Source organism: Carcharodon carcharias, chromosome 22 (assembly GCF_017639515.1).
Source record: "Carcharodon carcharias isolate sCarCar2 chromosome 22, sCarCar2.pri, whole genome shotgun sequence".
Classification (NCBI taxonomy): domain Eukaryota; kingdom Metazoa; phylum Chordata; class Chondrichthyes; order Lamniformes; family Lamnidae; genus Carcharodon; species Carcharodon carcharias.
Genome location: NC_054488.1, coordinates 59,375,456 through 59,389,094, shown reverse-complemented (window position 1 = coordinate 59,389,094; position 13,639 = coordinate 59,375,456). Strand labels below are relative to the sequence as shown.

The window sequence follows — 13,639 nt, the reverse complement described above, 5'->3', positions numbered from 1 at the left end:
TCCAGAAAGTTAAGGGGTGATTTGATTGAAGTTTTCAGTGGAACAGATAGGGTAAATAGAAACTATTTTTGCTGACTGGGGAGTCTGGGATAAGGGGAAATAGTCTAAAAATTAGAGCTAGAATTTGAAGAGTGAAATTAAGGGGGAAGGGGAATTTTACAGTGTCCCTGGTGGCCATGTTTTTGATGGGGACGTGTAAATAGGTTGGGTAGGTAGTAAGGTACCCACTAGGCTGCCCGCCCTTAGGTCTATTGAGGTGCTTAACTGCCCAAGTAAGGACCTCAATCTGCCATTGTTCCCAATATACGTTTGGCAGTGGAGGGCGGGTGAGGAGGATGGCTTTTTTTTCACCAAAGTTGCTTTACCAGGAAAGCAGTTTAAAATGTTATTGAAATTCCATTTTATCCCCTGTGGCTGAGGCATGTCATGCCAAGTAGCTTTACGCATTGACTGAGCTTGTATGGAAGCTTCTGGAACTGTTCCAATTGTTTAAAATGGACACTGATGAACTGTTTAAGGTGGCTGCCAAGGGGGTCAGGTGAATTTTGCTTCCGAAAAGTTCCGAATTGAATAATCCTGGGCGGGGGGTGGGGGGGGCCTCTCCCTAGCAGCACCCCTCTGTGAAATTCGCGCCTGCTGTTGTTCGAACCTTACCTGAAACACAGAGTTAATGGACTCCTAGACTCTATGGCTGGAATCATCCCAGATTTGCACTTAAATGCGCTAGCAGGTGGGAAAAAGGACGTTTTACCTGTCGGCTGCAATGGTGACTTTTCACACTGTATTGTCCCATTCCTGGAGTGTGCCGCCTCATTAATAACTAATTTCTGGGAATTATCCCGGGTCGCTGGCGGGGTGGCCCTGCTGTCTCCCCAGCCTTCAGCAGGTCAGGCGCCGTATTTAAAGGCCACCCCTGCACAGAGCTAGCGCTCTTTTAAGGGATAGGAAGCTGCTGGGAACTTATGGCTGCCAAAGGGAGGAAGCATGCTGTCCCCAAATTTAGCGATGCCGCCCTTGATTAGTGGAGGCCCACTGAGATGCCCTCTACCTCCACGCTGGGGGAAGACCAGCAATGAAGGTCACCAGTCCAGCATGGGAGGCAGTGGTCAGCACCAACACCCTGCAAAAGAGGACAGCCATCCAGTGCAGGAAGGGGATGAATGGTCTGATCCGTTCCGCCACAGTAAGTCACTCTTCTCATCACTCTCAACTTATACTCACTCAAACCCATCACACATCCACAGGCTTCTTGCACCTCATAGGACAGCACCACAAACTCTCACTCACACCCTCACATTTCCAACAGGCTCATATCCTCTGGAGCTTACGTCCCCATTCTGTCCTTGGCTCACTCATCACAGCAACATTCCACGCAGCGCCATGCGTCCTGCTCACGCTCCCTCCATCTGTTTTCATGCAGGAGAAGCTGGCTGACAACAACAGAGGCCCCAGACTGGAGCTGCAGTTGCCCACATTAGACCCCTCACTCACTTTGAGGAGCGTGCCATCGTGCTGACTGGTGAGGACATGGATTGTGCCTGCAGTGACAAAGAGGTCAACGATGAACACCCACGTGAGGATCCTGCACCACATTATCCCTTCCTCAATTGAACTGTGAGTGCTGTCTCTCCTTTTTGACTGCTGCCATGCACTAATCCTCTCAACTTTGGTTCACAGGGAGCTCTGCCAAGCGACCGACACCCTCAGCCAGCCAGTCCCTCAGCTCCATCCAGGTCCTCGCCGCCAAGGGAACACCACCTCCTCCATTGAAGAGCTGGAAATAAACAGCCTGGAAGACCCGTCACAGCACTTACTCACACCCTCCACCAGCGCAAAGACACACACCTCGGTGGGACCTAGATCTAGAGCAGGCTCAGCTTCACAATCTGGTGGTCATCATACGGACAAGTGTTCGCAGCAGGAGGAAGCAGGTTTGGCCGAGGTCCCTGGCACTTGGAGGGCTGCTGGGGTAGTGGCAGTGAAGTTCAAGTCAAGTGACGATCCTCTAGATTTGGCTTTCCAACTCATCGTGGAGAGTCAGCAGAAGGCATTGGAACATCATGCAGAGCTGTTGGAAGCCCTCAACAGAGTGGCACCTGAGTTGGAGGAGTGTGTCCGCCTGCTCTCTGAAGTAGTGCCCACATGTGTGCGGCATTGCAGTCTCCATGGGGAGGAAGGTGGATGCCATGGAAACCCTGATCCAGCAGAACGCGGAGATGTATGCAGACCTGCACCCCATTGTGGTAACCATGGGTGAGTTCCTGCAGTGGCAATGCGAGAGGGAAATGGGGCACCTCCAGGTGCTCCTTCCCCTCAAGGAGTCAGGCTAGGGCCCTTGGGCACCCACAAGGAGGAGGAGCAGCAGCTGGATGCCCCTGGGTGATCTACTTGTGAATCTGAGGCTGTCTGCTCCCTCTGAATCCCCTTTGTCTGTGACCCCCCTCAATCTCATCTCCTGTCACCGCAGAGGGAGCAGCTGGCCTGCAGGAGGACGGCCGAAGCCACCTTAAGGCCTCGGGTCTCCAGAGAACCCATGCCGAAGTCATCAGAGGCAACAGGGCCAAACCTTGCCCAGGCTATCTCTACCCTTGTTGCGGATGTCAGGGCAGCACCCAAAAATTTTTAGGCCTAGAAAAGTTAATTTTTGATCACGATTGGTTGCAGGGGTGAACACATTTTGTCACTTTATAATCTGAAAATATATTCACTTTCATTGATTATATTGGTGTCTTTCAGCTTCATTTACAGGCTTTGCGAGTCTTCCCCCTGCATCCACCCCAATAACAGTTCAGCTGCACATAGCTGGATCATGAGTGATTTATGAAGGGAGTAGTGTATGTGTGGCAGGGCCTTTGGAGCCTCATGCAAGCATTTTCCCACACATGTGGAACTTTCCTCCATCATGCTCATCTCAAGTGGGGCAAGGGATCAAATTTTTGAAGATGTGGTAAACCAAAGAGTAGAAACAAGGCAAGAGAGAAAGGTATTAATATGGGAAATGATAAACAGATTGTGACAGGAAGGGACAGAGAGTGCAATTCTAAAAGTAAATCAGCAGATAAGGCTAGATGCTACAAAAATAATAAAAGGACAAAAGTAAAGGCTCTGAGTGGATTTTCTGTACCTGCCTGCCACCGGGATCTTCCAGTCCCGCCACAAGTCAATGGACTTCTGGTTGGGGCGCTGCCTCGCCCGCAGCAGGTCCCACCCGTGACGGCGCCGGAAAATCCTGGCCTCTGTTTCTAAATGTACATAGCATTCGAAACAAAACAGGTGAACTGAGTGCAAATAGCTATAAATAAGTACGATCTGATAGCCATTACAGAGACATGGCTAGAGGATGACATAGATTGGGACCTGAATATTGGAGAGTACTTGACAAGTAGGAAGGACAGGAAGTCAGGAAAAGATGGAGGAGTGGCTTTGTTAATTAATGATGGTATTAGCACATTAGAGAGGGATGACCTAAATTCAGGAAACCAGGATGTAGAAGTGGTTTGGGTTGAGATGAAGAATGATAAAGGCAAGAAGTCACTTGTGGGAGTGGTGTACACTGTTTACATTGTCACTGTTTAAAAATAAGTGGTCACTCATTTAAGACAGAGGAGGAGAAATTTTTTTCTTTTAGATCGTTGTAAGTCTTTGGAATTCTCTTCCTCAAAAGGTAGTGGACGCGGAGTCTTTGAATATTTTTAAAGCAGAGCTAGATAGATTCTTGATTAACAAGGGGGTGAAAGGTTATCGTGGATAGGCAGGAATGTGGTGTTGAGATTACCTTCAGATCAGCCATGATCTTGTTGAATGGCGGAGTAGGCTCAAGATGCCTGTGGCCTACTCCTGCTCCTAATTCATAAGTTCATAATGTCCCGAGCATTTTCAATGCTATCTGCTGGGGTTCTCTTTCAGCTGTCCATCTGAGTTGACTTGCATCTCTGTTGACCCACTGATCGCACTTCCGTGCAGCACCTATGCCCGCCCAACATAAGATACCTTTCACTTCTGATTTAGTAAGTTTTTTTCCCTCAGCTCCCACATACTTTCCCCACCCCCAGTCACCCATGTACTTTCCCTCTGTTGACCCCCTGGCTTACTCCCAGCCCTGGCTTCCCTAGCCCTTACTCCCTCTTCCACCCTTACTCCTTCCATCTCCCCACTGTCACCTACCAACGAGAACCTCTGTATTTCCAGAATGTTCAGGTGAATGTTCAAGTTCCCTACCTTCCTGAGAATCCCACCCCCATCCACTTTTGATCTCGCCGACCTCCTCCTTCCCACCCCTAGGGTCCACGTTTACTTATGAATACCCGCTAACCACCCTTGCCAGCCCTTCTACCGCTACCATCGTATCCTCACCATCCCACCTTTTTTCTGGCTCACTCTGCCCCATCTCATACTCACCATATCCTCCAACCACGCCTTCAACTCGATCCCCAGGAGGCAGTCATTGACTCCATAGATACCCCTTCCTTCCATGTTCACCTGGACATTCCCCAGCCCTTACTCCCTCTTCCACCCTTACTCCTTCCCTCCCCATGGAATCTTGCCCCCACCGCTGAACTTGTTCCTCTACATGAAGTCCTTTCCCCACACCCCCCCAAACTGAACTCCCACCCTTACACCTTCGTCCCCAGTTGCCGTATTTTCTCATGTTACACCCTCCTCCCCCATATTCCCTCCGTCCCCACCAATCTCACCCACCTTGACTCCTTTCTTCCTCCCCTCCCCCCCCATCCCTCCCCAGTACACTTTCCACTCCCTGTCAAACCTAGATCTTCCATTCCCACTTGCAGTTGAACCTTCCTCCCCATCCCCACTGCCGATGATCATCCAGAGCAGCCTATGGCCAAGATTGTGATGTCCTGAAGTATACCCCAGACATCAACGGAGATCTCCCACCTTCAGTGAGCTGCTTCGTCATGGAGCCGTATCCATCCAAAACCACCCAGCATGCGATGCACATGGTCCCATTGCTGTAGGGCTCCAGTATCTTCTGCTCCTCAGATGTCTATGATGTAAGCAAGGCTCTGATGGTAAGTCCCGACTTCTGCATGTCACACCTGTCAAAAAGTGGTCTGGACTGACGTGTTTTCCCGCTAACGTGGGCAGTAAATTTGACGTGGGGGCAAAATTCCAGTAAGCAGGGCTTATAATTAGATGCAAATGTATTAAAATGATGTTCCTGATGTGCGGCAGTGGGAAAGGCAGCCCAGCATTGATGGGTGGAGTGGCGACTACAAATTAGTTTCATGATGGGGTGATTTTTGGCTGTCTTGCCATATTGTCTGCTCAAGCCTACCATGACCCTGATGCCAATGGGGATGGAAAATTCTGGCCTACGTCTTCAGCATTGCAATTTAATAAAAGAACGCTGACTAGACCAGTTATGCACAATTTATAAATGTTGGCCTAGCCAGCAACACCCACACTCTATGCAAGAATAAAAAAAAAGTGTGAAAGAGTACCATCTAGCCCCTATTATGTACTGATGACTTTGGATTCCCAAACCATTCTGGTTGGACAATTGCCAGCATTGGTCATGCGATTGAAATTGCCTTGAGATAGTGAGTTTTATCTAAAGATTCAGGGAGCAGGACAAATTGCAGTAGAATATCGACAAGACAACAGCTGCAGGGAAAGGCTGCACCCACTTTGTCTTTGAAGAACCGTCAGTCACAGCCAGCCTGGGAACCGGACTCTGAAACTGGCTGCAAGTCATCAAGCAGCCAAAGTACTTAACCTGTTCCAGTTTCAAAGTTCAGCTGAGAACCAACCATCTAGATATTCAATTACAAATAACCTCGTAACCTGCTTTGAACCCTTCGCTGTACAAGACCCTCACTTCAACTTGAAATCGCCAAATCCATTCAAGCAACCACAGGCCTGTCCCATGGGAGACCAGAAATAATAAATCAGAGACTGAAGTAACTGTAATCTGTGCACTATTTTTCTCTGTGGCCAATATTTGTGTTGTGTACGTGCGTGAGGCCAAGTGAGTGATGTTAATTCGGGTTAAGTGTGTGAGAATAAATAACCTTTGTTTTAAACTCTCAAAGGTTTGTTGCTGAATTACTTAATTGGAATACACACACTCCAAGGGTAAGAAAAGGCAGACAGACCTCTTTTTGTGCAAAACGTACTGATTATGGGCAGTAAGAGAGAAGATACATTCTGTCCATGACACAGTGCTCAACCACATTATTCTTCTGCAAGTGTGGTTAGGGGAATAGTGTATCCATAAGATTAACATTGTTACCTTAGGCTGTTTTTCTTCCACAATGATTGGCTCGTCAATGTTAGTGAAACATAGTTTGTGGAATCTTTATAGCTGTTCTCTGATTAGCATGCCTGATTTTTTTAGGGATGAGAAGGTTGATTTCTTCTCTTCAGTTGCTAAATTGGTTAGTTCTGCACTCAATTTTTGTTCCATTCCATGCACTATGGATATTCTGGCATCTTCCAAGATGTTTATACATAGTTTTCTTTGGACGTACAAATTCTATTAAGGCCTGTAATGACAGTTGGGTATTAAGAAGCATCAACTTTGCAAAAAAGATGACTGTGATTCTAAATGTCAAGTTAATACTGTGGCTAGACTAATGTTAATGAGCATATATTGGAGGAACCTTAACTATCAGGTTTGTCTAGCATAAAAGTAGTTGCTTTTTTCTGATGTTTTGGGATATAAATGTGAAAGTAAATTAGAAGAGTTGTGTTTTCTCCATAGTATCTTAATAGAAGATTTGGACAATTAGTGAGATATCAAGTTGCTTGTTGCTTCTTAATACACATGGTAAGTTCAAAGGTAAAGTTAAAAATACTTTTCACGTTATTTGTGATTGGCATAATGGATATTAATAATTTCCTAACAATTTCATGTTATGGTATGGGAGAGATTTTCAAGCTACTGATGGCCATTTCTTTGTTTGTTGTGGATTTCAAGACAGAAACCAGAGATTGGCAGTAAAGCATAGTTACTCAGAGTGACAGAATGTGGAGAGTAGTGTTGCGCAAGGACAGCACTGTTCACAATATAAATTAACGATTTGGACTTTAGAATCAAAAACACAATTTCTAAATTTGCAGATGACCCTATATTGGGGGGTGAGAAGGATGTGAGGGGTGGCAGTGGTAAACAATCCTGAGGAGCGCGGTAACAAGTTACAGGAGGACATGAAGTTTGGGCAAATAACTGTCAAATGAAGTTCAACATAGAGAAATGAACATTTTGGTAGGAAAAATAGGGAGGTTACTTATTACTTGGAAGGTGTGACTCTCGGTGTGGTAGAGGAACAAAGGGATCTCGCAGTACAAATACACAATTCATTAAAAGTTATGACACAGGTTAGCAAAGCCATTAAAAAAGCAAACCAAGCACTAGGGCTTATTTCTAGAGCTAGAACTGAAGATATGAGCTAGGGAAGATATGCTAAACCTGTATTGAACCTTGGTTGGCCCACACTAAAGGGTATTGCATGCAGTTCTGGTTGCCATGTTTTTTTCAATCCCCTCCATGGATTGTCATTTTGATGTGGCAGAAAGGCTTGTGTGTCCTGATTCCTTGAACAATGGCATTAGGAGCTCCTTGTTCCTGGAAGGGCCACATATGGTGGCAGGGTCAGGGGAGCTGCCAGACAAAGTGCGTCTAAAACGTCAGAACAAGCAAAGGAAGGCTTTGCATCTCACCAGCTGCGAAGGTATAAGACGGCTCCAGAGGCAAGGTGATCCTGGTCATTGTGGTTCTACACGTCACCAAATTCCCACCACCAATCAATCAAGATTGTGTGGACAATGACAATGCACCAAGGTCCCCATGTTAAACAAAGTTGGACATAAAGGTGCAAATGCATGAAGATCGTTGGACAGTTGTGCTGGGACAGAGGTGCCTTTGGGCAGCAGGATATGTGATTGAGCAGTCCTCTTCAGGATATCCACTGCTCACCCCAAATAGGAAGGGGGCTAGAAAAAAATTGCCTAAAGATAGGTTGTCCCACTTTTTTCTCATCGAGGAACCACACCCTGCAGGATCACCATTCTAACATTTCAAGTTGTGAAATTCAAATAATCTTTCCAGACAGTTGCTCTTGAGAAGAACCACAATCGAATCACATGAATTCTCAAGACTCTGAATTGACATTTCCAACCTCATTGAGACCCTCCTTCCTGGCGTGGGGCAGTTGAAGGAACAAGCTAGCATATATACCTTTTGCTGGAAAGGAAATGCTGAGAGCGATCCTTATGTCCATGGAATTGGTTTAGCCATCTGGAATAGGATCTTGGATGCACTGCCAGAATTCCCCAATTGTATAAATGCAAAACTCATAACGCTTCTGCTCAGCCATAATCAATGTGCTACCATCATCAGCACTTATACCCTGACCCTTGACTCTGATGCAGATGTTAAAGAAATGTTCTGTTCAAATCTGGCTGAAGTCCTCACTGCCATCCCAAAGGAAGAAAAGATCATCCTTCTGGGGGATTTTAATGCTAGGGTTGATCATGACTTCTATGTTTGGAGTGGAACCATTGGGTAAAACAGGGTGGCAAAAGCCAATATAAATGGCACTTTCTGGATTATATCACTTTTCAGGTCAAATATCTAAGTGATTTCTGTATAACTCGATCCATGTGAGGGATTGATGCATGCTGGACAGATCACAGACTTGTTAAATTGATGATGAATATCCGCCTAGCACCAAGACATCGCAAAGTCCAAGAGGAAGAAGATCAATGTCTCAGCCCTCAAGCAGCTTTACCGAAGAGAGGAATTCCAAGTGCAGCTCGCAACTAATCTGGAAAATCTTCACACATCCAACTCAATTGCAGAACCATGGAATCAAATTAAGTGAGTTGTACTGGACTCCTGTGCCCAGACCATTGGGTTTGAGCATCATAATCACTGGGACTGGATTGATGAAAAGGATGCTGAAATATGTGATCTCTTAGCACAAAACTGAGCAGCCTTAATTGTCTGACAGAACAAGTTAAGAAGGCAGCATCCCACCAGCCATCAGCTCAATGCTGATGCTCAAAGAGAAATACAAAAGATAAAGGACACATGGATGGGTTGAGAGCCTGAGAGATCCAACAATCTCCGACTGTCATGATGAGTAAAGTTTTTTTGAAACCAGCAAGGCCATCTGTTGACCACAGGATGGTGTTTCTCTTCTTAAGGATGACAATGTCATCCGTCAAAGCTGGAAAGAACATTTTCAACTGATCTTCAACTGCGAATCCAAAGTGGTAGCTGATTATTCAACAGGCTATCTCGCATACCGAGGTAGAATCCATGGGTGAACCACCACCAAGCAATCAGATGGATGATAAACAACAAAGCATGTAGCCCCAATTGTAGTCCATCCAAGGTCTTCAAAGCTGATGGGCTTTTGCTCACCAAAACTTCATGTGCCCACCCTACATATTTGGGAGGAAAAAGAACTGCCCCCTTCCCCCCACTCCCAACTTCAGGAATGTGATAATTGTAACTACCTTCAAGAAGGGAGATAAATCATGCTCTGGAAACTATTGTAGTATTTTCCTCTTGTCCACAGCAGGGAAAATCCTGACACACATTATTTTGAGTTGCCTAATTCTTGTGGCTGAGGAAATCCTCCCAGGCACCTTCCAGAGGAACCTTTGACTGGGTCTTTGTTGCCAAATCCAAAAAAAATGTCGAGAACAACACCAGGAATCCTTCACTGCATTAATTGACCTGTTCAAAGCATTTGACTCAGTAAATTGAGGCTCTGTGTTTTGTGCTCCAAAGATTTGAATGTTTAAGAAACTTCATCACAATACTGCAGTTATTCCATAATAATATGACTGCAGCTGTTTTGAGTGGGAAATCTGAAACAGATGCCTTCAAAATCCAGACTGGGGTCAAGCAAGGTTTGGTGATAGCCCTAGTACTATTTACAATCAGCCTGACATTGGCTATTCACCTCATCAAGGTCCAACTGTCCTCCATTGTTAGTATTAAATACTACCTAGATGGAAAACTCTTTAACCTCAGTTGTCTCGGTGCCAAAACTTAAACTGACTGCCATAGATAGACATGATCTACAGTTTGCAGAAGAATGCAGTGTCATTGCCTACTCTGCATCAGATTTGCAAGCCACACTCGATCTCTTCCAATTCTGCATAGAAGGGACTAGGTCTTTCTTGAATGTTGCCAAAATAAAACTCATATCAACCTACACCTGGTCAGTCAAATATTCCACCTCCCATAGATATTGAAGGAGAGACTCTGGATTATATTGAGCACTTTCTTTGGCAGCTACCTTTCTCAAAATCCTACCATTGACAGAGATTCAATATCAGATCAGCTGTGCCAGGTCAGCCTTCTACAATCTATGGAGTGAGTGTTTGACAATAAATACCTCCAAGTCAACAAAAGTTCTACTATAGAACACCTGTCATCACCACACTCCAAACTGACAGTGAGACCTGTGTATCAGCAACACAAAAAAGAGCGACAAATATTCCATCAGCAATACCTTCACTGTTTCCTCTAGATTCAATGGGAGGACTATTGAATAAATGCTGGTGTCCTTCTTGAAGTTGGGTCCACAAACATTCAGGCAAAACTCCTGAAAAATCAATTTTGATGGACTGGATGCTGTGTCCAGATGGCCAGAAAGTGTTTCCTCCATCTAGACCTATTTTTTCAACTCTCAAATGGCCAACATTTCAGGGGAGGACAAAGAAAATGCTTCAGAGATACTTTGAAGCTCTCTTCTGAGCATGGCAGCATTGATACTAATGACTGGGGGGAGAGGTTATTACCAATTGTTCAAAATGGTGACAACTTTCCATCAAACTGCATCACATTTTGAGTTACAATGTCTTAATGGTGAGGCAGAGCAGCAGCAAAGAAAGGAGAAAAAGAAAGCAAATCCTACAATCCCATTCTCACTACCTCGTGGGACATCCTGCCCCATATGCCCAAAGATTTGTGTGTGGAGAATTGGCCTGTTCAGTCACATGAAGACCTATGGCAGAAACTTGTGATCTTGAGTAGAAGTCACCCTCGAATTGAGGGACAGCCAATGATGATAATTTGTACGATGCCTGTGGAAACTGATAACCCCATCTATTTTTAAGAGTTGAATCTTCCACAGAGAGTCAATCACTGCTGCATTGCCACTCCACTCCTGTTTTCTTACCTTAGACTGGAGCTCCACATTTCTCGCATGGACTCCCATCTGGGCCTGCTGGGAAATGTGGGGCATGGCTGCTTCTGGAGTCCTTCCCTTGGAGTGTCAGAATGTTGGGCAAAGCGATGTCACATCCCATTTTTGACAACACTAGCTGTCACATCCCGATAAGTTTAAATGTCCTAGCCACTGAGGTGGGGAGGGGGGTTGGGCAGTCGGGTGTCAGGGAGATAGTCTAGTCGGCTGGGTAGTCGAAGGGTTGGGTGGGGTGAGTCAGTGGAGGGCCCAGTGGGAAGTCAGGAGGGGTAAGTAGTATGCTTACTTGGGAGTTAGAACTGGTTTTAATCCTTCTAAGTTTTGCTGGGTAACTATTCTGGTAAGTAACTTTGAACCATCTGAAGTCTCCGACTTTAAATGTGCTTTGGAGAGTTCCAGATGCAGGGTAGTTGCCCAATGCAAATTGAAACTTTGCGGGCAATTCCCATGTAGTCCATGCATGGGGACTTCTGAGGGGACCCTCAGTACATCTTCCAGGGCATCTCCAGGGTACGACCATCCAGAGAATAGGAAGATCTGGGCCATGAATTTCCCAGGAACCGACGGCAATAACCAAAGAACAAGATTTCACAATTTAAGACTTTTACTGTAACAAACAAATGAAAATCAACACTAAATAAAACATTACATAACAGGCAACTAATACATTGAATTAAAGAAAAGGTACTTTTACATTAACTAACACAATCGAGATATACCTTTCAACTCCTTTCACTGTGCTCCTCACTTCTGGCAGATATATAGCCTTACAAGAATGAGTCCCAAGTTAATCCCAGCTTTCCAGCAGGTTAACTTCTCCCTACCACCAAGGTTGTAACTTGCAGTATCCTTCAAAAGTTGGCCCGCTCATCTTGGGTCCTCCTGATCCGATTTCCACCAGCAAGGCCCACCTCAGCAATTCCTTGTATCTTAAATCCCCAAAATCCCCCCCTGTTCCTTCTTCTTTTTAAACAGTGAGCTAGCTCTCAGCACTATCCTGCTTGTGTTGCTCTCAGTTCTTTTCCTGCTTTTCATAGCCTTGGCTGTCTCTGTCTCTCTGACCAAAAATCAGCTGTCCTTTTAAACTGTCACTTAATTTTCAATAGATTTTGGTTTGGTTTTCTTTTCCCATGGGCCTAAATCTGTGTAGAGGATTAGTATGACCACCATCCCTTGATCTAGAACATTCTGTTTTACCTAAGTTAAAGGAGCTGTTTTAAAATAACCATCTTTCAACAGATAGCGTTTATGACAATTATATAAAGTATAAAGATGCACAGTAGAAAGTGAAGAAAAGAGTTACAAGGATATATATATCAGGAAAGGATATACAGACTGGCCTCTCTTTTCTTGAAGTAAGAAGGATAAGGAGTGATCTAATAGACATCTTTAAAATTATGAAAGGTTTAGATAGTGTGGATAGAGAGAGAATGTTCCACTTGTGGGAAGAGCACAACTAGAGGCCATCAACATGACAGTCACCAAGAAATCCAAAAGGGAATCCAAAAGGAACTTCTTTACCTCGACAATAGTGAGAATGTGGAACTCACTACCACAGGGAGTGGTTGAAGTGGTTAGTATAGATATATTTAATGGGAGGCTAGACAAGCATATGAGGGAGAAGGGAATTGTAGATTACGCTGATGGATTTAGATGAGGAAAGACAGAAGAAAGCTTGAATAAAGCATAAACACCGATGTGGATTGGTTGGTCTGAATGGCCTGTTACTGCACCGTATATCTGATGTAATCATATGGATTTTGCTTTTATTGCCATCTCAGCTGTTGTTCAGCCAGCACCATTTGGGAGCCCAAAAGGTGGCTTTGGTTTATTTTTTTCCTGAATCCCTTGCAATGGCAAACACTGGCATTTGAATTGTATGGGGATATGCTGTAGGCCAGGCATGTTCTATTATCTGAAAAATTGCCATTCCATATATGTGCACTCCAGCCATTCCACTGGTACTGGGTCCAGGTGCAGAACAGCCACCGATCATCAGGGTGGAAAATGTAATGTTCCCCATTGATCCTGAAAGCCTTGAGAGATTGTCTCTTGTAAGCCAGCCAGGGCATTTGAAGGATGAAATGTAACCACTTGTGCAACCTTGTCCCCCAGAACCTCCTAGGCTGCAAGCTGTGATTCTGATTTGGAGGAGGTACTAATATACTGGGCTGCTGCTATGGGTTTGGAGGAGGGGATCAGTTGCAGACTCCAGAAAGTTGCCATATTCTCCAATGATGTCTGCAGTGAGGAAAAAGTTTCCCTGATGTTACTGAATATAAGACCATAAGACGTAGGAGCAGAAATTAGGCCATTCGGCCCATCGAGTCTGCTCCGCCATTCAATCATGGCTGATAAGTTTCTCAAACCCATTCTCCCACCTTCTCCCCGTAACCTTTGATCCCCTTACCAATCAAGGACCTATCTATCTCGGTCTTAAATACACTCAA

At 45.1% G+C, this 13,639-nt stretch overlaps 1 protein-coding gene across 1 annotated transcript in view; it reads left to right on the top strand.

The window, feature by feature from the left end:
- The window catches only part of LOC121293683 (sodium-coupled monocarboxylate transporter 1-like), a 143,521-nt gene that overhangs the window by 20,526 nt on the left and 109,356 nt on the right, over positions 1–13,639 (top strand). Inside the window, exon 4 of the mRNA XM_041216851.1 lies at positions 6,725–6,790. Coding sequence (XP_041072785.1) covers positions 6,725–6,790 — 66 coding nt within the window. The remainder of the gene's footprint in view (positions 1–6,724; positions 6,791–13,639) is intronic.